Source organism: Corvus moneduloides, chromosome 2 (genome assembly GCF_009650955.1).
Source record: "Corvus moneduloides isolate bCorMon1 chromosome 2, bCorMon1.pri, whole genome shotgun sequence".
NCBI classification, from domain to species: domain Eukaryota; kingdom Metazoa; phylum Chordata; class Aves; order Passeriformes; family Corvidae; genus Corvus; species Corvus moneduloides.
Window position 1 is genome coordinate 96,051,144 of NC_045477.1, and position 27,757 is coordinate 96,078,900.

The window sequence follows — 27,757 nt, forward strand, 5'->3', positions numbered from 1 at the left end:
AATCTTAACTTTTTTGAAAAAATGTAGCTGGCAGAAGGATAGAAAAGTGGGGAGTTTCTGCTTTTTATTCCTTCTCAAGCCACCATAGCTGAGAGATCAACTTATGGATTCAATCATGATTTGCAGAATGTTCATATTGTACTAGTGTAAAACCACAAGGAATAGTTTATTGTTACCAGTGAAAATTATTTGATCTGTAGTTACGAAGAAAATTTGGGAAATAGTTTAATGGGCTGTAAGCATCCCGCAATGGACCCAGATTCTACAATGGTTTGATGTTTATTTTGAATGTATGTCAACAGAGATGTGCATATGCTTCTGGGCAGATGACTGGAGGGTGCCCTCATCTAGACTGCCTTTAACTTCCATATCTTTAGGTCTGTCAGTTGTTATGTACAGGAGAGCTTTAAATGATGTGTTTGTATATGGAGATTTTTTACTAATACCAACAGAAGTTGGTAAGAGACTTAATATATTTTTACATAAGATACTGTAAATCAATGAGCAACTGCAGAAGGAGATTGTATGTGTTCAGCCAAATTATTTCAAGTAATTTAAACTATTGTCACACTTCTGATGCAAACACATGACTCTATTTACCATGGAGATAAAACTGTACAGAACTGTATTAGACATAAATTCTGAATATATGCCCATGCTTTATTTTCATCCAGTTATCTAGATGCACAGTTTTACTAACCTTCTCAGGTGCAACATCTTCAATGTCAGCTTAACAAGGACTTGTGTCAGTTTAGCTAATGCAATCCCACAGCAACTTCTTCGATGCTGCTTGTTTCTTCTTTTGCAAGAGAGTGTGCCTGCTGGGTTCTGATAGTGGCGAAACTTTGTTATTCATCTCTAAAAAATGTTTCAAGGTCAGTGTTGATTAATACATGTTAGCTGTTCACATGGTTTTGTTTTGCACCTCTGCATAACGACTACGAAAACAAATCCTCCCATGGGAATGAGTGAAGATTCCTGCTTCGATACAGACTGTTTAAAGGACATGGCTGTATTAATCCTAGAGTAGTCATAATCCCCCTTGAGCCTGGCTGTCAATAGCAGCTAGGGGAGACATTTTACTTTCACATGGAATGCAACCATTTCTGAAAGAGAATGAAAGAAGCACAGAGCTTCAAAAAAATTAAAGAAAGAAACAGAGAAGTGAGCTGTTCTATCTTCCTAGCTAGCATTCAAAGGCAGAGGGACACTGCTTTCCCTTCCACTAAACTAACTGCAGATGATCTGCTTCATACTTGAACTGAAAGTCTCTGTTTCTCCAGTTAGGAAAAAAACCACATGCAGAGGAAGAAGATTTTATTTAATTTGTCCTATCCATATAGGATATGGACATCTTACTCTATATAAGTTTTTTATAATGGTTTATGTAAACATGTTCACAAAGAGCCTTATCTTTACAACCAGGTTAATCATTAATTCTGGCATTTTTCAGAAGTGCATTAACATATTTTAAGCCTGGATGGAAGCTTTCATTTCCCTCACATCCTCAGTGTCTCAATGGAGGCTGTAGGTGAGCCTAGAGGCACATTGAGAGTGAGAGTTAAGTCCTTCATACTTCTAAGATGCAACCAAACTGTGCTGCTGGACTGAAAGTAATGGGCTTAGGCTGGATAACAAGGCTCTGCCTGCCCTCCAGACCAAGCACTGTCTAGGTAGATCAGGAAAGTTGTCATTCAACAGTGTTCCATGGTTAATGTCAAAGAGGCAAATTACTCATTGATTGTTTTGCAGAAGGGCTTTGGCATCGCCTGCTGCAAGGGCAGTTGGTATCTATCAGCTGTGTGAGCTCAGACTGCGTTTTGAACTGTCTGAAGGCTCACAGTCTAATTATATCCATCTACCATGACTGTGGAGACAGAGGCATCATGTCAAAAGCAAGCTACACTGGGTCCTGCTCTGGTACAGGCAATGTAAGTACAGGTAGACTCTTAGGTCAGGCACCTAAAAATTAAGGTAACTAATTTTTTTTATTTGTTAAAATTGGGCCTTTTCATTCACAGTAATTTTTTATTGTACCAATAACACTCACTCAGCTACATTTGTTACTATCTCTGTGTGCAATTAGAGGATCTCCACGTTCTGTTAACAATGGAAGTCTTTTGTAGCCAGACCTCATCCCAGGTGTGAAAAGAAAATGGTTCCTCCTGTGAGTTTTACACTAATCTGTCAACAGGCTTGTTGGCCTTTGCTGGTGAGAATATCAAATTACTCACCTCTCTTTCCTGTTGCAGCTTAAGACCAGAATTGAGGACTATATATACAGTCTATTTTTTTAACACCTAACCAATCCTTCACACACAAAATGGTACTGAGATAAATAACTCTCTTTTTCACTGTATCATTCCACTCTTGTGGGAACATACTGAATTTCAACCCAACATAGTCAGCCAAATAATTTGCAGTTCATTTGCACAGGGCAGGGGCTGTACTTTAAGTTTCCAAACAGAGGAAAATAGTTAACATACCATAAATTCATATGCCATTTTCCCTTATATTAACCTGGCATGTAAAAAAGGTATAGAAGCAGCTCAAAGCAAGAACTCTGACTGGCCTGGCATAGGTCACAACTGAGAGTCTGCAATCCTCAGAATTTGTTGCAAAGACAGATTCTACAGTGGTAAGTATTTAAAGCATCTGCTCCTTTATGTCAAAAACACATTCCTCAGTAGCAAAACTACAGGCGTTTTCTCATTCTGTGCTCTTCAGAAAATTCTTGCAGGTCTAATAATTCCAATGCTAGTGAACAAGCATTTGTGCCCTGCCTTGATGTAAGGGCTAATTACAGCCCTGTGGGACTTGGCTTCTCAATGAAAGCAGGATAGAAAATTTGTTATGCTCTTTTATTGTTTATCTTGTTATCTTGTTTTACATAGACAATGCTATTTTTAAATATGAATTAATTATCTTTTACAAAGATAATAAAATCGTGGGATATATGGACTATGTAAATTATTCTTGTTTTTCTCACTTATCTTGTCTCAACTTAGCTGCATTCATTATTATGTATCAGCTTACTGTTTCCTTCTAGATAGGTAAGACAGTTCTTAAATTGTTTAAGAAAATTCTATCAGTCTATTGCAGGTACAAATTTTTCAACAATTTTCCCCACAAAATTCAGAGCAACTTGTGCTTTATTGTAACAAACTGAAATAATCAACAGTCAAAATCCTCAATTGTTTTTCTTTTAGTTATTCTATAAACTTTTTAAAATTCTTCTACCATTCCCTAACCAAGATTCTTTACAATTGCTGTTGCAATTCAGGACCAGAATAAAAGACTGTTAAGACAAATGTACAATATACCTAAGTTCTGTTGCATAAAATGGAGGAGGGTGGGAGCGGAGATTTGGCCTGTCTCTGTCAAATATTTGATTTGGCTCTATTCCTGTCTCACAGGAACATGGAGCTCAGGGAGGGGCGGCTGAATCAGCCAGAATCAGTTTCAGAAAGCCTGCCATGAGTGAGCCAGTAGCTCATTGCCTTCAGTACAAACACCTCTGAAAACTCTTCTGTGTCTGCCTTGGACAAGCTCCAAAATCAATTCCCTCGTAGGCTAAATCATGAGATGACCCAAGAATTGGTACATAATACATATTGTCTGAAGATAGGCAGAGGAACAAATTTACATGAAACATTGTTTTCTCTGTGGTTTTCCAAAAGAGAAGGTTAGTTTCCTACAATGTTCTTCTCAAATATCAAAATTCAGTTGGAGGCTGACCTTGAAGCACAGAGCCGTGCAGCATGGCATAGTTTGGGGTAAAAGCTTTTGCTAAGGAATGGTTTTGGAAAGACTCTTTCTTGAGAGGCTCTTCTTGAAATTGTGTGAAATCCCCATGTTAGATCACAGCAGCACAGGAATAGGTAAACAGTTCAGAGTATCCCAAGGTGAAAGGGGAAAGAAAGAATTATCTGTTTAATGCCCTCTGAGGCTTCTAAAAAGTATAACACAAGTTATGAAGAAACAACACCTTCATGCTGTTTGGTTAGGGACATCTGTTCCTTGACAGCAACCTTTGTGAGCATGGAACCGTATGTTCCTGCTATAGCTGTGTACCTGCATAAATAAATATACATGAATATATACATAATGGCCTGTGAATGCATTTCAGGGGGGAAAAAAATAAACACTTTCTTAGGTATATGTGAAGAACCTTTCTGCCTTTTGTCAATATTTGCCATTTGAATTTTACAAGAAGAATGACGGTAAGTGCACTTGAAAAAATGCAATTATTCTTCCGAGATGAGCGTTTCAACTAATGCGACTTTTTATTAAAATACATATTCTCTCATGGCATTATAATTAATTTGGTGGTATTCATCCAGTGAACCATAAACAGAATAATATGCCTAAATTGTTTTTCCCAGGCAACTTCTCATTAAAAATGAATTACTTATCAGAAAATGTGAAAAATTATTCAGGCACTACCAAAGTGCACGCATGGTTACGATGAAAAATGTGTGCCCTTTAAAGTAGGCATTGCTCCCCTCAAACCGGCATAAAAGCGTCTCTTACAAAACACGTAATTACAAGCCATAACACCTGGGTTCTTCTATTAGCTCTGGTAGTCCTTCACATCCATTTTTGAATTTACTTTATCATGGAATTGTTAGGGTTGGAAGGGGGATCATCTCATCCAACCCCCCTGCCAAGGCAGGGTCACCTAGAGCAGGTGACAAAGGAATGTATCCAGGTGGGGTTTGAATGTCTCTAGAGAGGGAGACTCCACAACCCCTCTGGGCAGCCTGTTCAGTGCTCTGACGCCCTCAATGTAAAGAAGTTCTCCCTAGTGCTGGAGTGAAACTTCTTGTGATTTTGTTTAAGGCCATTGCTCCTCGTCCCTGGGCTCTGATGAAAAGTCTGGCACCATCCTATTGGCACGCGCTGCATTTATTCGATAAATAACTTAATCACTTTGTGTTTCCATCGAAGTATTAAAAACAGGGTCTTAAATCGTTAAGCTTCTGCCCTAGCACGTTACTCTTCACCTCACGCTCTCCTTATGGTGGCAGTGAGACACCCGCGCTGACGGCACTGCGTTGCCCGCAAGAGCCCTTCAGGAACAGGGAATAACAGGGTGCAACCGTGTTGCAGCCATACCCTTTCCCCTTTTTAGAAGGCGGAAAACACGAGCTCAGCAGCGACACCTGGGACCAACACCGCGGCCCAGCTACACCCTGCCGCCGAGGCAGCAGGCCCTCAGCACAGCCCCGCCCGCCCCCGGGGCGGTGCTCAGGGACGGACAGGCCGAGCCCGGCGTGCCGGGATGACGGAGGCGGAAGCGGGTCGGGGAGGATGTAGCGGCGCTGGCAGCGGCTGCGGCGCCGCGATCTCCCCGCCCCTGCAGCCGACCGGCCCCGCCATGGAGGTAACGCGGCGGGCGGCGCGGCGGGGGGAGAGGGGCCGCGGAGCCCTGGGGGTCACCGCAGCTGGGGAGGGGCGGTGCGTGACCTTGGCATGCAGCATGGGGGACCGGGGAAGGTACGGAGCAGCCCCTCACACGCCGCGGGTTCCCTTCCCGCGGTGCCGGGCGGAGAAGCCCGCGGGCCGCTGGGCGCCCTTCGCCGCCGCCTCGCAGCGGGTGGCGCAGCCCTGGCGGACGGCAGCTGTAAGGGAGGCCGGGGGCCGGGGTGGGAAGGGAAGGGAGGCCCTGCCGCTGCCTCTGCCCCGCGGAAATACGAGCGCCGGTGAGGGCTACAAGAGAGGTTGCTTAGTGCCCCGCCTGCTTAGAAGGTGGGGACGTTGCCCTGCTGGCCCGGGCTGGGGAGAGCAGGCGCTGCTGACTCGATGGGAGCGACACCCGGGTGACACACGGCGGGGGCGTCGAGTGGTTACTGTGTGGAAGCACCCACGGGCGAACAAGGGCTCCTTTTCCGCCGAGGTGACCCGATGTGTTAGCAGTACGTCAACTGTGAAACACCTACCAACACAAGCAAATAAACCCACTGAAGTGTCTGTATCTAGTGTCGCTTTCATAAACACCAAGGCAAATCCAAAGGCAACATTGAAGAGTTTTAAGTTCACACATTAAATTAACTCTCCTGGTAGTGTCTGTGCTGCTCACGTGACACATTCTAATAGCGGTTCAGTGCCACTGGTTGTTGAAGCGATCACGATTCAAAATGCGTTTGGATGGGACTTGGTACACTTAGAGTTGGTGATGTCTAATAGTTGCACACTGCTCAGAAAATTGCTGTTTGTGATGGCCATTACTGCCACAGTTCACAGCAAAGGCTGCTGTTATTGCATTTATGCATTGGTTAGGCTTTCTAAGAGTATGTTAGGCTACTGCAAAAGTAAGGGATAGATAGCAGTTAAAATACATAGGTCATCTCGAAGTGTGTTATGGAAACCCCTTAGTGTAGGGGCTAAAGTAGGCTTGAAACAAAACCAAAAAAAAAAGATTGTGTGTGTATATATATATACGTATATCGGTATACTATGGAAGCATCCTGATTTCAGAATGGTGGACTAGAAACCATGCAGGATTGTGTTGGGCTTAAAAGCATACTTAGTAGCTGCAGGCTCGCAGCTTGGATGCACCTAACCAATAAAAATTCAGGGTGTTTTGGTAGCTCATCTTCCTCATTTTTCTTCTAACTCAAGTAGGTGAAGCCCTCTACATGAGCTGCTTCTGGTTTCTGTTACCAGAACAGCAAAACTGGATGCATTGTTTCACACGGTATGTGGTTCTGCCTCTCTGTGATTAGCTTAAAAGAGTTAAAAGTATTGTGAGAAGAAAATTCATCTGATCTTACTGTAGTATGAAGAGTGGTGAGCTGTCATTTTCTGAACAGTACATGCAGTTTGTTGTAATTCATTATGCTGTCCAAGTGCTAAAATATTAGGAGTGTAAATGTTGACAAAGTTTTACATGCTAAGAAAATCTGAAACTTTATAGCTTTTTTTTCCTAATGCTGTACCAGCACATTATTTTCTAATAAGTTTGCTTTTGCCATCTTAAAAAAAAACCCCAAACACATAGATAACTATAACTGCCTTTGTCCTTTGTCTGTACTTGACCTCATGTTTCTAAAGGTGATGCTTTTTCTTATCTGTATCACCTGTTCTCTCTAAATTCTTAGTGATTGTCCATTCTCTTAGTGTTTAGATCTAGTTTGGTTCTTCCTTAGTTTCTACCATAAGGGTTTTGATTTCTTTGGCAGAATGAAGAGAGTAGCAAAATAAAAGTGAAGGTATGTGTGTATACATACATACACACACACACACACAAACATCTAGATATATAAAAGTACAAAGATTTCTATATACACGTCTCCACTTTTATACCTATGCACATATGATAGTATGAAGGAAAAAGCAGGGTAAAGGTTGAGGCTTGGAAATGCTATTCCTAATATATTGGAAGTGTCTGTTCCCTTTTCCTTCACAGCATTCTGGCTGTATATGTTTCTTTGTGTTCCTGATGATACATAAGCATATCCCATATAAACCACTGTAAAGCAACAGTCTCCCAGATTAGATCTGTGGAAGTTTACAGTCGAACGCATTTTATGTGTATGTGAGGAATAGGAAACCCAGAATTTGCAGAGCCTTTTCAGATATGTTTGTCAGGCCAGCAATCTTAGTGGGAACTAGTATGTGTAAGGAAAAAAGAAAGAAGAGTGGGTTTATAATTTGTTCAAATGAGCCCTGACTTTGCTGAGTCTTTTGGAATATATTTGATATGCTAACAATTGTAGTGATAAACCGGTGTGTTTAAGAAGGAAACAAAAAAAGATTAGGAGTTTATGTGGTTCAGAAGTTCCCAAGGTTTGATTTAACTGCAACTCCTCTACAAGTTTTTTTTTTTTTGTTGTCTTTTTTTTTAAATGGTTCTTTTAAGAACAAGATAGTGAGTCATGCTTTTGAAACGGCTTGTAAATAAAATTAATTTGCAATACTGTATCAGTTCTAGATGTCAATTCAGTAATGGAATCATAAGATCATATTGGTTTGGACATTGGGAGCTTTCTATTCTGCTGTTCTAATAATCACAGTAGATGTTTTTCCATTATGCTTCTGACTAATCCTACAAATATTTGTTGTTTTAAAATTTTATTTTAATTTTTTTCTTGTTCTCTTGCTATATTCAGTTAGTCTCAGTGTTTGAAGACTTTCAAATAGTTCCTTTGGTAGTCTTATACTGAAAAGTTAGTTACTGCAAATTGTACTTTATCTTGTGCTAGGTTCAAGATGCTGGGCAGGAGATGGTGGCGTCTTCTGGCACACCAGGACCAGGCAAATCAAAGGTAATCAGTCCTCACAAACCTAATTTATTTGGATACCAGTAGCTGCAAGGGTTACAGCTTAGCCTGCGAGCCATGACTAATAGGAAGACAAAGATATTTTTAACATTCCTTCTAGACAGGAAAAATTAACTTATAAACATTAAGATAAAGTGTTTTGGAAACCATGAGGAAAAAAATCTTTTTGGTATGTTCACTTCCTGTTATATTTGATAAATTAATAGCATGCAGTTTTGGCAGCATGTTTCATAATGGACACAGACATCTTTGCATATGTTGGAAGTAAATTTAAACAATGACAATGTTAGGTCAACATGCTATTTTCGAAATGTTGTTCAAATTGTATTATTGAATTGCCATTCTTGCCAAATGAATTTTCCTAACTGATGCTGCCCAGTTGTCTGCTCCAGAGTTGTTTCAGAAAAGTACAGAATTAGGAGTAGTTTCTGTTACTGTACTTGAAATAACAGAATTGGATAACAAAATAGCAGTAACTTGTACTGTTATTCTTCTTTGAAATGTTGTTCTTCTTGCAAATGTATGGCAAGAGTTTCTTGTCCTAAAATTCAGCTTCTTGGAAGTGAGATGCTAAAATGCCTTGTCTCTATTTCTCTCCGGGTTAAAGGAAACCAGTTTCTCTGATACATACTTTTTTTTGCAGCTGGACACATTGCCCAAAGAAGACCTCATCAAATTTGCAAAAAAGCAAATGATGCTAATACAGAAAGTGAAGTCAAGATGTGCAGGTATCTTTCTGGAAAGAACAATGTCTGGCTAAATGCTTGACACTACCTGACCTTCTCAAATATCACTGTGTGGTTTTGATAAGTAGATCTAAATTCTAGGTAAAAATCCTAGATTTTATTTTTGTTCAATTTTGCTGTTTATGGTGGGAGGATAAGGGCTGAAGTAATTTGATTAAGAAAGAGAGGAAAAGAAGTATTGCTTTTGCCAGGTATTACATTAATTTTGGTCTGACAGTATGGCATGATGGAACAGTGTAGCTTGTGTAAAAGTTTTAGTGTGATTTGTCATTGTCTGTTCCCCGTGCAGGTTGCTTTTCAGGCAGCAGATGGGAGGAAGAATGTCTGATATTTTTTTTCATGAATAGTACTGTTGTAGAGTACAATGGCTTCTTTAAGATAGTTTGCTACTTTATATTTGAACATTTGTTGCTTTAACAAGAAATTGTAAAATATATCAAACAAAATTTTATGCTTAACAACAAAAAGTATGTGTAAACCTGTGCTCTCACATGCTGTCCTTCTCTCTGCTGTCCCTTTTCCTCCAGTGGCCCACTACTTGGACTGGTGTCACTTCCCCTTGTTTGAAATGACAATTATGCTGACTGCTGGGAGCTGCCCAGTGAAACAATAAGGATATAGGGATGGGCTATACCAGGCTTTTCCTCAGTGTGGTTATTCATAAGATCTTGTTCTTCTGCTTGCTGCCTATTTTTAGAGAACCAGTAGAAACTGAGTATCTTTCCTCTGATTTAAATTGACCATGAAATAGAAGGTAAGATGATCATCAAAAGAATTTCTATCTGTTGTCCCTCTATCCAAAGAAGGAAGTTTTGCTTCCTCAGGGAACCATGCTCAGTGTCAGGACTGGAGAAGTAGTACTGAATATTTGGTCTCTATCTGTGTCTCGGTTTTGAAAGACAGGTGTCTGCTAGGGAAGGCAGAAGCCCCCCCTTGAAGTGGCAGATATAACCCCTTTTCCCTCCAAGTTATTATATTTTGAAATCAAGAGCCTTTAGGCGAAGATGTGGGAAATAGGAATAACAGTTCTTTACTATATATATATATATGTATATAACCAGTCAAACAAAACAACAACAACTATGGCAGTAACAGCAATCACAAACCCAGTGCCAGCCTTCTCGGCTGTCAGGCTATTTTCCCTCGGGTGCAGTTCCGCTCGCAGCCGGCAGGGGCGCTGGCGGCTCCCGGAGAGCAGGGCAGGTGCGATGGTTCCCCCGCGGCTGCAGGGGGCGCTCCGGAGCGAGCTCGGGAAACCCGCGGCTCTGGTGCCCTGGGATCCCGGGAAGGGATGGAACAAAGGCTTCACAAACCGCTGGGCAGTTGATCCCGGGCTCTCAGGGACAGCAGGCTGGAACGGCAGGGACGAACGCAAATCCCGGGTGGCAGACGAGATGTATCCAGATGGGAAAAACCCACGGAGGCCCAGGCAGGCAGGGCGAGCAGGGCTACAGCGTAGCGAAAGCTCGAAGCAGCAGCGGAGCAGGGCAGCCACAGCTCGGTCTCCAGCAGGGCAGGGAAAGCGGCTTTTGGGGTCCCGGCGTTGTTTCCAGCAGGAAGAAAGAACGGCCAAAAAGAAAGAAGCAGCAGCTCCTTTCTCTGCAGCTTCTCTCCCCGGACGCTCAGAGCGAACTGACCCCACACCCAGGTGTAGACAAAGGAGTAGCCAGGTCCGCCCCACTCCCCTTTTGTCTTTCTTAAGTACAGCTATTTGTCCCCTAGCAACATGCATATGGGAGAAAATTCCTTTAACAGAGAAAAAACAGACTAAACTAAAACCCCAACATTATCCACCCCGAATTTTTTCCCATACTAACATGTTACATGAAACTTAACTTTTTTAACCACATAAATCTATGCATTACCCAAATTATATACAAATATACATGCTGATACTGATACAAGTACAGAGCCATGGGTAGTTCACCCTAAAACAAGGTCCCCTTGAGGTAAGCATCGGGTCTCTCCATCCTTTTGCATCACCCACCAGGTGCAGCCTGGTCCCTGAGCAAAAACAACCCCACGGATGGGTTTGTCTTTGCTCAAGGCAGACTTTACCCAAACAGTTTTTCCAAGCATACCTCTCATGTGCACCACTGGAACCTTATCCCCGTCTGTTGTTTGTAGGGGTTCAGATTGGGCAGGGCCTGCTCGGCTGGTGGAACCTCGAGTGTTAACTAACCAGGTGGCTCTTGCTAAATGCATCTCCCAGTTTTTGAAAGTCCCCCCACCCAGTGCCTTCAAGGTGGTTTTAAGCAGTCCATTACACCGCTCAACCTTCCCAGCTGCTGGTGCATGGTAAGGGATGTGGTACACCCACTCTATGCCATGTTCTCTAGCCCAGGTGTTTATAAGGCTGTTCTTGAAATGAGTCCCATTGTCAGACTCGATTCTCTCAGGGGTGCCATGCCTCCAAAGGACTTGCTTTTCCAGGCCCAGGATGGTGTTCCGGGCAGTAGCGTGAGGCACAGGGTAGGTCTCCAGCCACCCAGTGGTGGCTTCTACCATTGTGAGCACATAGCGCTTGCCTTGGCGGGTTTGAGGCAGTGTGATGTAATCAATCTGCCAGGCCTCCCCATACTTGTATTTGGACCATCGCCCGCCATACCACAGAGGCTTCACCCGCTTGGCCTGCTTGATCGCAGCGCATGTCTCACAATCATGGATAACCTGGGAGATACTGTCCATGGTTAGATCCACCCCTCGGTCTCGTGCCCACTTATAGGTGGCATCTCTGCCCTGATGACCTGAGGCATCATGGGCCCATCGAGCTAGGAACAGTTCTCCTTTATGTTGCCAATCCAAGTCTATCTGGGACACCTCTATTTTCGCAGCCTGATCTACCTGTTTGTTGTTACGATGTTCTTCATTAGCCCGGCTCTTGGGGATGTGAGCATCTACATGACGGACCTTCACGGATAGCTTCTCTACCCGAGTGGCAATGTCTTTCCACTCTTCAGCAGCCCAGATTGGTTTTCCTCTGCGCTGCCAGTTTGCCTTATTCCACCTTTCCAGCCAACCCCACAGAGCATTGGCTACCATCCATGAATCAGTGTAGAGGTAGAGCTTTGGCCACTTCTCTCTTTCAGCTATGTCCAGAGCTAATTGGACAGCTTTGAGCTCAGCAAATTGGCTCGATCCACCTTCTCCTTCAGTAGCCTGTGCAACTTGTCGTGTGGGGCTCCATACAGCGGCTTTCCATTTCCGGCTAGCGCCTACAATTCGGCAGGAACCATCGGTGAAGAGGGCGTATTGTCTTTCACTCTCTGGTAGCTCGTTATATGGTGGGGCTTCTTCGGCACGTGTCACCTGCTCCTCTTCTTCTTCAGAAGATAACCCAAAAGTCTCACCTTCCGGCCAGTTCGTAATTATTTCCAAGATCCCAGGGCGACTTGGGTTTCCAATTCGGGCGCGCTGCGTGATGAGGGCAATCCATTTGCTCCAAGTAGCGTCGGTGGCGTGATGCGTGGAGGGAATCTTTCCTTTGAACATCCACCCCAGCACCGGTAGTCGGGGTGCCAGGAGGAGTTGTGCCTCTGTGCCGATTACTTCTGAGGCAGCCTGGACTCCTTCATAAGCTGCCAGGATTTCCTTCTCTGTGGGAGTGTAGTTGGCTTCAGATCCTCTGTAGCTTCGGCTCCAGAATCCCAGTGGTCGGCCCCGAGTCTCACCAGGCACCTTCTGCCAGAGGCTCCAGGATAGACCCTTGTTCCCGGCTGCAGAGTAGAGCACGTTCTTCACCTCTGGTCCTGTCCTGACTGGGCCAAGGGCTACGGCGTGAGCAATTTCCTGTTTGATCTGGGCGAAGGCCTGCTGCTGTTCAGGGCCCCAGTGGAAATCATTCTTCTTGCGGGTAACCAGGTAGAGAGGACTCACGATCTGGCTGTACTCGGGAATGTGCATCCTCCAGAAACCTATAGCACCTAGGAAAGCTTGTGTTTCCTTCTTGTTGGTCGGCGGAGACATTGCTGTGATCTTATTGATGACCTCAATGGGAATCTGACGTCGTCCATCTTGCCACTTTACTCCCAGGAACTGGATCTCTCGGGCAGGTCCCTTGACCTTGCTCTTCTTGATGGCAAAACCAGCTTGCAGGAGAATTTGAATTATTCTCTCTCCTTTCTCAAACACTTCGGTTGCGGTGTTCCCCCACACAATGATGTCATCAATGTACTGCAGATGTTCTGGAGCCTCACCCTTTTCTAGTGCAGTCTGGATCAGTCCATGACAGATGGTGGGACTGTGCTTCCACCCCTGGGGCAGTCGATTCCAGGTGTACTGCACGCCCCTCCAGGTGAAGGCAAACTGAGGCCTGCACTCTGCTGCCAGAGGAATGGAGAAGAATGCATTGGCAATGTCAATAGTGGCGTACCACTTTGCTGCTTTGGACTCCAGCTCGTACTGGAGCTCCAACATGTCTGGCACGGCAGCGCTCAACGGTGGAGTCACTTCATTCAGGGCACGATAGTCCACAGTCAATCTCCATTCCCCGTCAGACTTGCGCACAGGCCAGATGGGGCTGTTGAAGGGTGAGTGGGTCTTGCTGACCACCCCTTGACTCTCCAGCTCGCGGATCATCTTGTGGATGGGGATCACAGCATCTCGATTTGTCCGATACTGCCGGCGGTGCACTGTCGAGGTGGCAATTGGCACTCGTTGCTCTTCCACTTTCAGGAGCCCAACTGCAGAAGGATTCTCAGATAGTCCAGGCAAGGTGTTCAATTGCCTAATGCCCTCTGCCTCCACAGCAGCAATCCCAAATGCCCATCTGAGTCCTTTTGGATCTTTGTAGTAGCCATTCCGGAGGAAGTCTATGCCCAGAATACACGGGGCCTCTGGGCCGGTCACAATTGGATGCTTTTGCCACTCCTTCCCAGTCAGGCTCACCTCAGCTTCCAAAAGGGTCAACTGCTGTGATCCCCCAGTCACCCCAGCGATGGATACAGGTTCTGCCCCCACATGTCCCGATGGCATTAAAGTACACTGTGCCCCAGTATCAACCAATGCATCATATTTTTGTGGCTCTGATGTGCCAGGCCATCGGATCCACACCGTCCAGAAAACTCGGTTCTCCCGTGCCTCTTCCTGGCTAGAGGCAGGGCCCCTCTAGCCCTGGTTATCATTCTTTCCCTGGGTGTACATGCTCGAGGTACCTTCAAGGGGATCCGACATATCATCCTCCCTTCTGTAATGCCTGGCAGCTCGGTCACGGGAGGCTGGGGCTACTTTCACCTTAGCGGAACCCCCTCGGTTAGTGCCTCCCTCCTTGAGTTCACGCACCCGCGCTGCCAGGGCAGAGGTGGGTTTCCCATCCCACCTTCTCATGTCTTCCCCATGCTCACACAGGAAAAACCACAGCTCAGCTCGTGGGGTGTACCCTCTCTCTCTAGCAGGGGGATGACGGGCTCTGACTTGGGGGCCTGTGACTCGCACTGGTGCCACACTGACCCTCCTCATCTCCTCCCTCATCTCCTCCATCTTCTCCTTCATCTCCTCTTTGAGGTCCTGGACCACAGCAGAGACATGAGCTTTTAGCGGGCCATTGATCATGCTGTCATAATGCCTGAGCCTGTTGGCAACAGAGCCCACTGTTTCTCGGGTATTGTCAGCATCAATCGTTGCAATGAAGGTGGTGTATTGTGATGGCCCTAGCCTTGCCAGGTTCCACATCATCTGTCCTGTGCACCTGACCTTATCGGGGTCATTATCATGCTGTCCATCCTTCCCAAAGAGTACCTCTAATATTGCCACCTCTCTTAGCTGTTGGATCCCTTGCTCGAGTGTCTTCCACTGCATTCTATGATGATACTCCTGCATTCTTTCTTTGTGAATGAACCTTTCTCTCACACTCATTAAGAGCCGCTCCCAAAGAGAGAGAGGCCCTGGCTCCCTCACAAATATCTGGTCCACACCTGGGTCCTGGGTCAACGATCCCAGATACCTTGCCTCACCACTATCCAGTTGCACACTTGTGCCCATAAGGTCCCAAACCCGAAGCAGCCAGGTGGTATAAGGCTCACGCCCCCTTCGCACAATGTCGTTTCGCATAGCACGGAGACTGTCGTGCGACAGGGACTCAGTGATGACTTCTGGCTCTGGCTCTCCTGCTGGTTGTGAGGGCCCTGGTTGCCCATCATCATTAACTGGTCGTACTGATTTGGTCTTATACTTCCTCCTTTGCACAGGGGCGACTGCTGCTGGCTGTGGTTGTCCTTGTGGTTCAGCTGAAGCCTGGATGGTTGTAACATCCGTGGGTTCCACTGCTGCACCATCGGACTCACCCTCTTTGGGGCAGGGAGAGGGTTTTTCACTAGCTGAGGAGGTGTATTCCCTTAGCAATTGGCATATCTCCTGGCGCACCTGGCCCATCTCCTGGCACATCTCCTTGCGCACCTGGCCCATCTCCTGGCATATCTCCTGGCGCACCTGACCCATCTCCTGGCATATCCCCTGGCGCACCTGACCCATCTCTTGGCACATCTCCTGCATCCCTTTTGCCAGTACCCCCACCCAGTTTGGGTAGTCCATTTCTGAGGTGGACTGTTGGGCAGTATCAGTCTGTGGGGCGGGATCTCTAGTGTCTGGGGCTGTGGCAGGCTCTGGCTCTGGGGTAGGATCTCTAGTGTCTGGGGCCGTGTCAGGCTCTGGGGCAGGATCAGGCTCTGGGGTAGGAACTCTACTCTCTGGGGCCATGTCAGGCTCTGGGGCAGGATCAGGCTCTGGGGTAGGATCTCTAGTCTCTGGGGCTGGTGTCCGGATAGATATCCAAGCCAATCTCAACTTATCCTTGAATGCTAAATAGAGTAGGCCTATCAGCAGCAGATGGTTAGTATTCAGAGGGAATTTAAACCCTTCGAAAATTGATGGGGTGGGCCCAAAGAACTGGTTGAGGGGTTGGGAGAAAACTTCTCCTGGTGTCATTTCCTCACAGAAGGTACCATTGTTAACATAACCCCAAAAACATGTGCTCAGTGTGTGATAGCTGTTTATCCATGTGCCCACATTCCGGAGGAAGTTAAAAACCCATGAATTCCTCACCTTCTCGACCCATAACGCAAGCTGGATAACAGCAATGGTAGCCTTAGTCAGAGGACCCATATTCAAGTAAGGAGCTGCAAAGGGGAAGAATATAGCCACGGCTACATGCCACCCGAACCAGGGTAAACTAGACCACATAGTGCTGCCTAACAAGGTTCCAATATCCAGCACACAAAATAAAGTTATCCAGGAACTGTTATTCCTTTTTCACCTCTATCTCTTAATGCCCTCGGGCCCCACGTTGGGCGCCAAGATCTGTCTCGGTTTTGAAAGACAGGTGTCTGCTAGGGAAGGCAGAAGCCCCCCCTTGAAGTGGCAGATATAACCCCTTTTCCCTCCAAGTTATTATATTTTGAAATCAAGAGCCTTTAGGCGAAGATGTGGGAAATAGGAATAACAGTTCTTTACTATATATATATATATGTATATAACCAGTCAAACAAAACAACAACAACTATGGCAGTAACAGCAATCACAAACCCAGTGCCAGCCTTCTCGGCTGTCAGGCTATTTTCCCTCGGGTGCAGTTCCGCTCGCAGCCGGCAGGGGCGCTGGCGGCTCCCGGAGAGCAGGGCAGGTGCGATGGTTCCCCCGCGGCTGCAGGGGGCGCTCCGGAGCGAGCTCGGGAAACCCGCGGCTCTGGTGCCCTGGGATCCCGGGAAGGGATGGAACAAAGGCTTCACAAACCGCTGGGCAGTTGATCCCGGGCTCTCAGGGACAGCAGGCTGGAACGGCAGGGACGAACGCAAATCCCGGGTGGCAGACGAGATGTATCCAGATGGGAAAAACCCACGGAGGCCCAGGCAGGCAGGGCGAGCAGGGCTACAGCGTAGCGAAAGCTCGAAGCAGCAGCGGAGCAGGGCAGCCACAGCTCGGTCTCCAGCAGGGCAGGGAAAGCGGCTTTTGGGGTCCCGGCGTTGTTTCCAGCAGGAAGAAAGAACGGCCAAAAAGAAAGAAGCAGCAGCTCCTTTCTCTGCAGCTTCTCTCCCCGGACGCTCAGAGCGAACTGACCCCACACCCAGGTGTAGACAAAGGAGTAGCCAGGTCCGCCCCACTCCCCTTTTGTCTTTCTTAAGTACAGCTATTTGTCCCCTAGCAACATGCATATGGGAGAAAATTCCTTTAACAGAGAAAAAACAGACTAAACTAAAACCCCAACAATCTGTTAGTCCTGTCTATCACTCAGTAACAAACAAAAACTGATGAAGTTAAAGACATCTCTGATTTGAACAAAAGTGTTGTCAGGCACTGGATTTACTAGAAATTTGCTACTGTGATGCAGCATCAATTCATACTGTGAAATTTCTTTACATTTTAAGAACTGGAGAAAGAAATTGAAGAACTCAGATCTAAAGCAGCTACTGCAGGAGCTGATGATATTATTCAGGTAGGAATACATAATGGGTTTCTACTGTATTACATAAAGTTAGCTTACATACCTCCACAGAAATAATTTGGTAAATAGTAAATAGCTTGAAAACTGTTATTCAAATTGAATGGAATCAATCTGCAGGAATCCAAGACACTTCCTAAAACCTTTTTTATTCCTTCTCCCCTCATGTCCTTACTCCACTTGCCAGCAAACACTATTGATTCTGTGAGGAATAGTACAGAGTAGTACACTTTCCAGGCAGAACTTATCACAGCACTTCAGTGCTTGAAGGGGGCTTATAAGATGTGGACAAACTTTTCAGCAGGACCTGTTGTGATAAAACAAGGGGTAATGGTTTTAAACAAAAAGCTGGTCAATTTAGATTAGATGTAAGGAAGATGTTTTTTTACACAGAGGGTGGTGAAATATTGGAAAAGGTTGCTCAGAGAGGTGGTAGATTCCCCACCCCTGGAAATATTCAAGATCAGGTTGAATAGGGCTGTCAGCAACCTGATGGAGTTGAAGATGTCCCTGCTTGCTACAGGGCAGTTGGACTAGATGGCCTTTAAAGGTCCCTGCCCACCCAAACTATTTTATGACTCTGTGAATGTCCCCACCAAGACTTTTCCTTGTGTGGCTGGTTAGACCAGTTTTTGTTTATTTTGGAGTGACCATTGCAGAAAGACTTCAGCTATTTACAAAAGTTCTGACAGTCATTTGATGAGATTAAAAACACATAATTCAAGTTGCATGTCACAAGAAGTGTTTTTGGGATCTGTCTTTCTCAAGGTAAGGATCATAGCATACGAAAGTGAAAATTGGTAGTGACGAGGAATTTCTCAACTGTAGAATTGTTTTGAATAATTTGGGTAGAGATTTCTTTTCTACAGAAAGGGAACTTCACCACCACCACCTGATAATAAAAATTAGCTGATCACAAGTACAGTTTTTAAAAGAACCCAAAGTCATTGTTTTAGTCTACTTATTTCATATCAGTTTTATTGGGGCTGAAAGCAGTTTTTAAAACCAGACTGATGTGTTTATTTGACAAAAAGGGTCATAATCAGTATGTGAGTTCCTACATTTTGCAGAAATCATTGTTTCCATTGTTAAGAAACCCTTCTTTCAATGATCTTTCTCATTTAATATTAGGCTCTCACAGAAAGGCTGGATGCTGTGCTTCTGGAAAAAGCTGAAAGTCAGCAGCAGTGCATAGCTCTGAAAAAAGAAAATATTCAAATAAAGCAAGAAGCAGAGGTACTGAAACGAGCCACAGAACATTACTGAAATATTTCAGAATTATATTTATTTTCTAGGTTTACTTGTTGTATATCTAATTTTAATCTTTTTCTTCACTTACCTTTGTTCTATCTTTTAAAAAAATCTAAAAAAATCTAAAGGCTTTATATATTAAAGCATATTTCTCTGTACCCCCTAGTCCATAGTAATAAATATAAAATTCTTACATACATTGTCTAGATCCACAGCTGTGAGAAGAATTCAGTGTGTACATTAAAAGCCTACGTAGGCTTCAATCCATCAGCTCTGCCTTTCCATGGGAGATACGAGATTTACCTTTAGATATTCGTAAGAAGGAGCCTGTCAGCCAAGGCACCTATATTATATCAATAATCTCAATTAATAATAAAGTGAAGACTGAATTGCTTGCAATTGATGGGCATTGTTATATTCCAGATACCTGAATTTGTTGTACTAAAACTAATCTGATATTTAATACATTATCAGAATAGTTGCTAAAGCTGAAGTCTATCATGACCGTTTTGTGAAATTATGCTGGTAAACATGATTTAGGATTTAGTTTTCCTTTCTCATTTTGCAAATGTTCTTGTACTCTGTGCAGTGTCTTCTGAATTTATTTGTCTTAATACAGTTAGATATCTAAAAGCTATAACAGTTTTTAAAAAACATTTTCTCATTCATTTTTGTAAACAGTTCACTTGGAAATTCTGTGTGCTAAATTACCAGTATTTAATAATGTTCTTGTTTGTTTAGGCTGCAGTGGCTAAAACAGAAGAATTGCAAAAACAACTGGAACAATCAAGTATTGACTCTCTGGAAGAAATAAAAGCTCTGAAGAGCGAATTAGCAAATGCACAATGCAAGCACAATGAGGATTTAAAAAAGCTGAAGTTGGAATTAGATGAACAAGTGAAGAAACAAATTGAGCTGGTGGAGCAGGTTGAATGTCACAGTGATAGTCAAAAAGAAGTTAAAAGATTACAAGATGATGTCCAAAGAATTAAATCTACTTATGAGGAGCAAATTCTGTGTCTGAACAAGCAGTTGGAAACTGTGAATGAAGACAAAAACAAAGAAGTGACAAATCTGCAAGAAACTATTAAAAGCAACTCTCAGTGTTACCATAATGAAATAAAAAATCTGAATGAAGAGCTTAAAAAATTAAAAAATGCCCATCAGGAAGAGGTGTCAGAATTGATGCATCGGATTGAAGTATCATCTAAAGAAAACAAAGAAAAGCAAAATCAAATAAATCAGTTACAGCACAATTTGGCAGAGAAAAATGCCAAGGATGAAATGCATGCTCATACTGACCAGCGTGAATATGACTTGGAGCAGCTGAGAGAAGTCTTAAATAAAAATTTAGAAAACAAGATAGATGTTGCAGATACACAAGAAGAACCTTGTGTAGAAGCAAGAATGGAAGAAAAGGTTAGGTACCTGGAACATAGTTTAGAAGAACTCCAGTCTCAACATAGTATATTAAAAGATGAGTTAACTTACATGAGCAATGTCAAGATAAAACTGGAAGAGGAAATCCATCGTATGAAGGATGAGTACTTTCATGAGCGGGAAGACTTGGAGTTTAAGATAAATGAATTGCAGCTTACTAAAGAAGATTACTGTTGTGTAATTGAAAAACTAAAACTGGAGCTTCAAGGAGCAGGACAGCACTATGAAACTGCTGCAAAAGAGCACAAATTAGAGATTCAGACTCTGAGAGATCAACACAAGAGAGAAATTTCTGAACTAAATGAAACTTTGTTATCTGGTTCTGAAAAAGAACAGATGGCATTAATTTTTGAAATGCAGGAACTTAGAGAACAACTTGAAAAGCTAACTCAGGAGAAAGAAGAAGCTGTGTCCAGTTACAACAGCCTGAGAGAAACAATGGAAACTCTACAGGCTGAGCTAGGTGAATCTGCTGGAAAGATCAGCCAGGAGTTTGAATCAATGAAACAACAGCAAGCTTCTGATGTCAGTCAACTGCAACAGAAACTCCGGGCTGCTTTCAATGAAAAGGATGTTCTTCTTGAAACTGTAAATCACCTACAGGAAGAAGTAGAAAAATTGTCATCTAATCAGTTAGAGATAGAAGAACTTAAATCTAAAATTGTTAGTCTTGAGGAGGACAATAACGCAATGACAAGCTCCATTGACCAAAAAGAGATTACTGTAAGAGAACTGGAAGAGAAGATCATTGCTCTTACTGATCAAAACAGGGATATTTTAAATGATGTGAAATGCTTGGGTGAAGAGAGAGAAACCCTTCAGGAAAGGTGCAAGCAAGAACAAGTTAAAATTCAGGAACTTCAGCAAGAAGTAGATGTTGCTAACCAATACAATAATGACCTGAAGGAAAAGGTAGAGGAATTAACAGAGAAACTGAATGAAGTTTTAACTTCAAAGGGTGAAAATGCTCAAATGCTAGAGCAACTAGAAAAACAGATTGAATGTCTTGTGCGTGATAAAGAGCAGCTTTCATCTGAAGTATACGCTCTTCATGAGGAAAACAAGAAACTCATTCAGGAAAAAGGTGAATTAAGTGAAGAGCTGGGAAAGACTACATCTGAAAAAGATGGTTGTTTAGTATTGAAAGAGCTGTCTGAAAACTTAGAAAAGAAACTACAAATGATGACTGCAGAAAAAGACCATATAGCAACATTACTTGAAAATGAACAAGTGCACACATCCCATGTAAGAACTCAGCTGTACCACCTACTTGAGCAAGTGGGGTTCAGCATTTCAGATTCTAATGAAGAATATGATTCTCTTAACTTGATAAAAATTGCAAATGAATGCTTGTCAAAAATTAAAGAAGAGCAGTGCCTTGCTCTACAAAAGGAGGAGGAAGTAGTTCATTTGCAGCAGGAAGTTGAGAGATTAGAGGAAGAAAATGCAGCTCAACATAGAGAACATAGATCCCTGATTAAGGATTTTGAAAAAGAAAAGAATCTCTTGAGAGAAGAACTGGAAGGAGTGTTGTCTGAAAAAGAGGCGCTTCAACATGATATCCAGGAGCTGAGGAATGTCAGTGAAAAAACAAGGATTGAAAATCAAGATCTTTTAGCTAATATTGAAGAGATCAGTCAAAAACTTGCTCTTTATGAAAATCAAATACAAGAACAGCAAAAAGGATCTGAAAAACAAGACGACTTAAATTTCATTCTGGAACAAAAGGAAACTGAGCTTAGAAATGTGAAAGACGAACTGAGTTCTCTAAAGGTTATATTTTGTTATTGAAGTATAAAGACTAAACCTCTAAAGTCTTCAGAATTAAGGTTCAAAAAATACTTTCAATTCTCTCTTCTTTTTTTTTCTTTTTTTTTTCCCTTGGCCTGAAAGTGAGTTTCCCTTCTAGAAAGCACGTGTTTCTGAGTTTTCTAGCACCTCAAAATTCCCTTCTTTCCCCCAGGAAAAAAAAATGGAACAAAACCAATCATAAAGCTTTTTTGACAAAAGTTGTTTGTAGTTGAACCTCTCTTCCTATCAATATCCCTCAAAGCAATCAATTGACTAGATGGACTAACTGACCTCATAATCTTTCACCTCTAACTTTCTGTGGTTCCATCTCAAACAAAACTGCTTGATCTGCATTAACTTCAGGTCTTGGGAATTGCTGGTTATGTAAAGCTGACAGCTCCAGAATGAGGGTGTCTCCCCTTTTTTTGTGCTTTGACAGGATGGAAAGCAGCTCTTAAAAGGTTGGAGTGTTCTGCTTTCAACATAACTACTTTCACCAAGCTGATACGAAGTTGCTCATAAAGGCTTTCTTGGTAGTAAGAACGTAGACAGTTTTAGCTGCAGCTAAAACTTCTGGTGGCTTTTTAGGGAAAATACAGGTACCACAAAGAAATTTTTGTAATACTTCTTATATCTATTTTTATAATACAGAATGTAATGGAGACAATGACTGAGAAAACTGATCAACAGTCTTCAGTAGCAGAGCTTCAAGAAAGAATTGGTATCTTTCTCACTTTTTTTTTTATATAAATGGTTTGGCTTCTTTGGATTGTTACTTTTTCTTTCTTTGCATAATTGTCCTGTATTTCCACAAGTCGAGGAAGATGGGGAAGTAGGTATTAATGCAGCTTCCTGCAATATTTCTTCCATTGGGAATTTTAAATGTTAGCAATTTTAAGTTGAATATGATTTGATACTTTTTAAGGCTTTTTCTTCCTCTGTACATCTGTCGATAAACAGTGTAGTGGATTTAATATTTATTTATTAAATGTGGGTAACTTGTCAGTAAGAATCCTTGAGGCTACCAGAAGGAAAGGGAAGCAACACTGCCAAAACTACTGTTGCTTTATTGCAGTTATCCCAACACAATTAGCAGGAAAATGCTTCTGAGTTGTTAAATTTATGTAGAAGTAGACAGGAATATGGCTCTTAACTGTGATGGAAGCTTCTGAAACAGGGAAAGATTGTCCAGGGAAGGATTGCCCCTAAGCTCTCTGTGTGTCTAGATGTTTTAGCTTCAAATTAAATGCTTAACTGAATGAAACACTTGAACATCCCCCCCCTGCTTTATATTTTGTTTGGTTTTAAAATCATGCGGATGTTTGTGTTCTAATTGAATTTCATTTCATTTCACTTCTTGGGAAGAAATGGAAAGATGTAATTTTTAATTTTCTTATGTATTTATTTTAGGGATGCTCGAAAAAGAATCTGCTGAAAAAGGAGAGAAGCTAAATAAAATTAAAGTGGTTGCTGTGAAAGCAAAGAAAGAATTAGATGCCAGCCGAAAAGAGGTACCCTGACTACTTCCTAATATGAAGAAGATTCTGCATGAGGGGTTTTGTTTTAATGACACACACTTCTTTTTATTAAGATGCAGACTCTGAAGGAAGAGTTGGAGTTGGTTCGATCAGAAAAAGATCAGTTGTCTGCATCAGTGAAAGATGTAATTCAAGGAGCCGAAAGCTATAAGGTAGGTGTAGTGCTGCATTCACAAAAGACAGTAAACTGTCAGAAAATACTTCAGGTTTGAAGCCTAGCCTGGATATACATTGCTATTTACTTGCACAACTATATTTGGCAAAAAAATTTGTGTCAGTGCAGTTGAATACCAGAATCCAGAAATGTAAGGTTCACTTAATGGAACCGTGCAGCTGCTGTCAGAAGAAAATGAGGCACTTCCTTTCTACTGGAATGTTATTTTTAAACCTTTTGAATCTAGCATCATACATACCAAGCAATGTGTTGCTGAGGCAAAACATAAATCCCTGTGAATTCTTCAAAGTTGAAGGTCCATTTGAAAATCCTTAAATGATGAAGACAAACTTGGAATTCCTTGGGAGCAAGTCTTTTTGGAGTACACCTCTGGGCACATGAAGGCAGAAGCAGATGACAAGTCAGCATTGCTTCCCAAAGAGAAAGCTGTTCCCCATAAGACTTATGAGGAGAGGCTGAGGGAACTTGGGTTGTGTAGTCTGGAGAAATGCAGGCACTGGGGGAGGCTCTATTGCTCTCTTACAACCACCCAAAAGGAGGATGTAGCCAGGTGGGGATCAGTCTTTTCTCCCAAGCAACAAGTGATAGGACAGAGGGAAATGGCCTTAAGTTCCACCAGGGAAGGTTTAGATTGGATGTTAGGAACAACTTCTTCACAAGAAGGGTGCTCAGGCGTTACAACAGGGGGACAACGGAGTCACCATCCCTGGTGGTATTTAAAGTATAATAAGTAAACACAGCAAGCACTTTATATACATGTATATAAAGTAAACACAGCACTTAAGCACGTGGGTTAGTGGTGGATTTGGCAGTGCTGGGTTTACTGTTGGACTCAGTCGTCTTAAAGGTCATTTCCCATCTAAATGATTCTGTGGCATCATTGAGAGTATTGCATCCAGTCTTGTCCTTCCTTCTACCCCCAAATACAAGAAAGACATTGATAACTTGAAGCGATTTCAGTGGAGGGATGGCCGGGTTGGTCAAGAGACTGGAATAAGCGATGAGAAGTTGCTCAGCCTGGAGAAGACTTCAAAGGAACCTAATACGAGTCTTCCAGTACCTACAAAGACATTATGATGGGAATAGAGCCAGGTTGTTAATGGGGGTGCAAGGTAAGAGAGTAGTCCTCAGTTGAAATGAGAGGTTCCAACTGGATACCTGGATTTTTATGCTATGAGAATGGTTGAGCTTTGGAATAGGTTGTCCAGTGGAGTAGCCATCTCCACCCTTGGAGACAGGTCCTTGGAAAGACCTGATTGGACAAAACTCTGAGTAACCTGGGCTCATCTCACTGCTGACCCTACTTTAAGCAGTAGGATGACACCTACTGAGCTGTCTTCCAACCTGAATTATTCTAGAATTTCATGAACTGGAAGGGGTTTCTCCCAGAGCCTGTAGTGGAATCATAGCTTTAATTTCATTCTGGTATTTCTGATGTGCAGTAAGACAACTCCTATACTGAAATATTAGGTAAGCACACCTCAGAGGTGTAGAATGTGCTTATGCAATACATCTTGCAAAAAATTATGCCTTTGTGTTTGTATGTGTTAAGAATCTTTTGATGGAATATGACAAGCAAGGAGAACAGCTGGATTCTGAAAAAGGCAGAGCAAATAATCTTGAACATCAGGTAGATGACCTCACAAGACAGCTACAGATGTCATCCGAGCAGGTCAGTTCTGTATGTGGGTCTGATCTATTGATAAGTACCATAAAAATTAATTCTGCCTGTTGGATGCAAGTTTTAATCGTGTAATTGTTACTATAGTTTCATAACCTAAGTGTATTTTGAATAGTGACTTGAAATTCAGAGTGGTTTGTTTGTTCCTTTTCAACATCTGATATCTTACCTGGGCTGTGAGAAGGATAAATATATCTAGAATGTCTGGCTTTGTCAATAGAAGGAGTTTAGTTTATCCCAGGTCAACTCACAGAAAAGAGCAGATCATCTCTGACTTGATTTTGGACCTACGGCTCTGCTGCAAGTATCAAACTTGCAAACAAAATGTGCGTTTGGGTTTTTTTAATTTTTTGTTTAACCAACGGAGTGTTTAAATATACTAAATGAATTATGGAGTTTGCATTTTTCACAAGGATGAGAGTTTAAGATGTATTGTAGAGTACTGTAGTGGCATTCAGAGGGATCTGAGATGGTAATTAAGGAGCTGTAAGACACATTTTTGCAAAGCTAGCTGCAATGAGTTTGGTATTTAGGATTTAAACTCCTGGGCCCCACGCACCAAAGATCCACCTAGGCCACTGTTTCCTTACAAACACAAGCCAGTAGTGAATATCATAGGAAGAAATAAGAAATAATGGTATATATTCTGCTGATTATGCAGGCATTGCATTTTTCAAGTTTGTTACAAAGAATTTGTAAATAAAACACTGGTTAGGTAATTGACATCTTTCATTTATACTGCATTCTTAATAGGCAAAATAAAGACTAAGATACATCACTGAAAATGTCAAAATTTAATCTGTTACAGTCACTGCAGAAGTATTCCAGATGCAGTAGAGTTCTTACTATGTGCTGGTGGAAGACTTGGTGGTTCAGTCAAAGCTTGCAGTTCAGCCTTTTTTAGGAGTTAATACTATGATCATTTGTTTATAAATACAGCACCTGTATTTGAAGTGTGGCAATAAGTATTGAAGTATTGTATTGTTGCAAGGGGAAGGTGATTCTTGCAGAAAGCATAAGTTTTGAGGGTTTTTTTTCAGATTTCTTTTAATTCTTGCCATTTTACAGAAAGCTGGGCAAATTAACTGAACAAAATAACCAAAATGTGCTAATGGCTTTAATTTCACCTGTTTATTAATCTGATTTAAAAGAATTAAACTAGAAAAGACTCATCTGTAGGAGTGGTGTTTGTTAGGGATTTGGATAGAAATCAATGTTGGGAATTTTTTTAAATATAGAAAATATTTTATCTGTTAACATTGCACATGAATTCAGCTTATGTTTTTTATCATTCCACTGTGCTAATTTCAGCATGATCAGTTACACTCTGCGCATGAAGACCTCCTGGCTCGTGTTGAAACACTGCAAAATAATACTAAGCTGCTGGAAACTCAGATACTAGAAATACAAAGAGCCAAGGCAAAGGTTGACAAAGAACTAGAAGCTGAAAAGCTTCTAAAAGAACAGAAAACAAAGGTAATACTTTGTAGAGATGGTGAATGGGTTGAAGCATTGCTTTCACTGGATGTGATTTCTGTTAGACCTTTGTAAACTGTGTTTTCATAGATCAGGTTCTGTGCTTTCTCTCCTTGTTACTTGACTGTCCTTTTTGAAAACTTGGTCTGTTCATTGAAAGAACTTTGCAAGGCTGTCAATTCAAGTAGGTTGGGGGTAGTTACAGAATGTGAAAACCACTTTGTAGGATTGTTGGTTTTTCTCCTGTTTGCAGTGATTTCCCAAAAAAGAAGTCAGCTATCTGTACAACCCAAGTGTGTGTGTGTCTAAGTATAAAAAGATGCTGACATCTGTTTTGAAATTGGACTGCATAATTGACAACTATTTGAATTTCAGGAACATAGTGGTGCTCTCCGAGAAATGGAGGAGCTTCAGATGCAACTTCAGAAGGAAAAGAAGCACCTGCAGAAAACTATGCAAGAACTAGAGCTGGCCAGAAAGGTAGGGTTGCTGTCCATGTTAGTGCTTAATGGACTACCAAAGATTTTGGCCCATCTGGCTGTGTAGAGTGCCTTCCTTTCTGGTCTGAGGATTTTAAAGCTGGAGGGTTGCAGAAGGGAAAATGTGAGGGCTTTTACCCCTGCTTGTGTGCTTGGAGAGCTGAAATGTTCTTTTAGGGTTGGTTTTGGTTTTATTTTTTGTTTGTTTGTTTAGCTTGGGTTATGTGGCCTTTCATGAGTAGAAATAGGAATAGAATTCAGATGTCTGGAATACGTGTATAGTGCACTGTTAAGAAATTGCCTTGGTTGTAAGGACTGAAGATGACAGAAACTAATACATACAAAACACCTACTGATAAAACTAGCAACAGGTTTTTCAAAGCTTTTGGTTCTTGTTTGAAAACAGATTATTTACTGAGGATATGGAAACCAAATGGATGGGTGGTATTTGCGGATATGGATAG

The 27,757-nt window shown here is 42.5% G+C and overlaps 1 protein-coding gene and 1 long non-coding RNA gene across 2 annotated transcripts in view; one reads left to right on the plus strand and one right to left on the minus strand.

Annotated features, from left to right (window-relative positions):
• LOC116440111 overlaps positions 1 to 1,163 on the minus strand; it is a 55,593-nt gene extending 54,430 nt beyond the window's left edge. Inside the window, exon 1 of the long non-coding RNA XR_004238416.1 lies at positions 701 to 1,163. This is a non-coding gene — a long non-coding RNA (uncharacterized LOC116440111). The remainder of the gene's footprint in view (positions 1 to 700) is intronic.
• A 4,106-nt stretch (positions 1,164 to 5,269) lies between these two features.
• GCC2 (GRIP and coiled-coil domain containing 2) overlaps positions 5,270 to 27,757 on the plus strand; it is a 38,349-nt gene continuing 15,861 nt past the window's right edge. The window contains exons 1-12 of the mRNA XM_032100444.1: positions 5,270 to 5,386; positions 8,208 to 8,270; positions 8,929 to 9,013; positions 17,389 to 17,456; positions 18,594 to 18,698; positions 19,455 to 21,926; positions 22,596 to 22,665; positions 23,355 to 23,455; positions 23,536 to 23,634; positions 25,210 to 25,329; positions 26,650 to 26,814; positions 27,190 to 27,294. Of these exons, the coding sequence (XP_031956335.1) occupies positions 5,285 to 5,386; positions 8,208 to 8,270; positions 8,929 to 9,013; positions 17,389 to 17,456; positions 18,594 to 18,698; positions 19,455 to 21,926; positions 22,596 to 22,665; positions 23,355 to 23,455; positions 23,536 to 23,634; positions 25,210 to 25,329; positions 26,650 to 26,814; positions 27,190 to 27,294 (3,555 nt within the window). The 5' untranslated portion in view covers positions 5,270 to 5,284. The remainder of the gene's footprint in view (positions 5,387 to 8,207; positions 8,271 to 8,928; positions 9,014 to 17,388; positions 17,457 to 18,593; positions 18,699 to 19,454; positions 21,927 to 22,595; positions 22,666 to 23,354; positions 23,456 to 23,535; positions 23,635 to 25,209; positions 25,330 to 26,649; positions 26,815 to 27,189; positions 27,295 to 27,757) is intronic.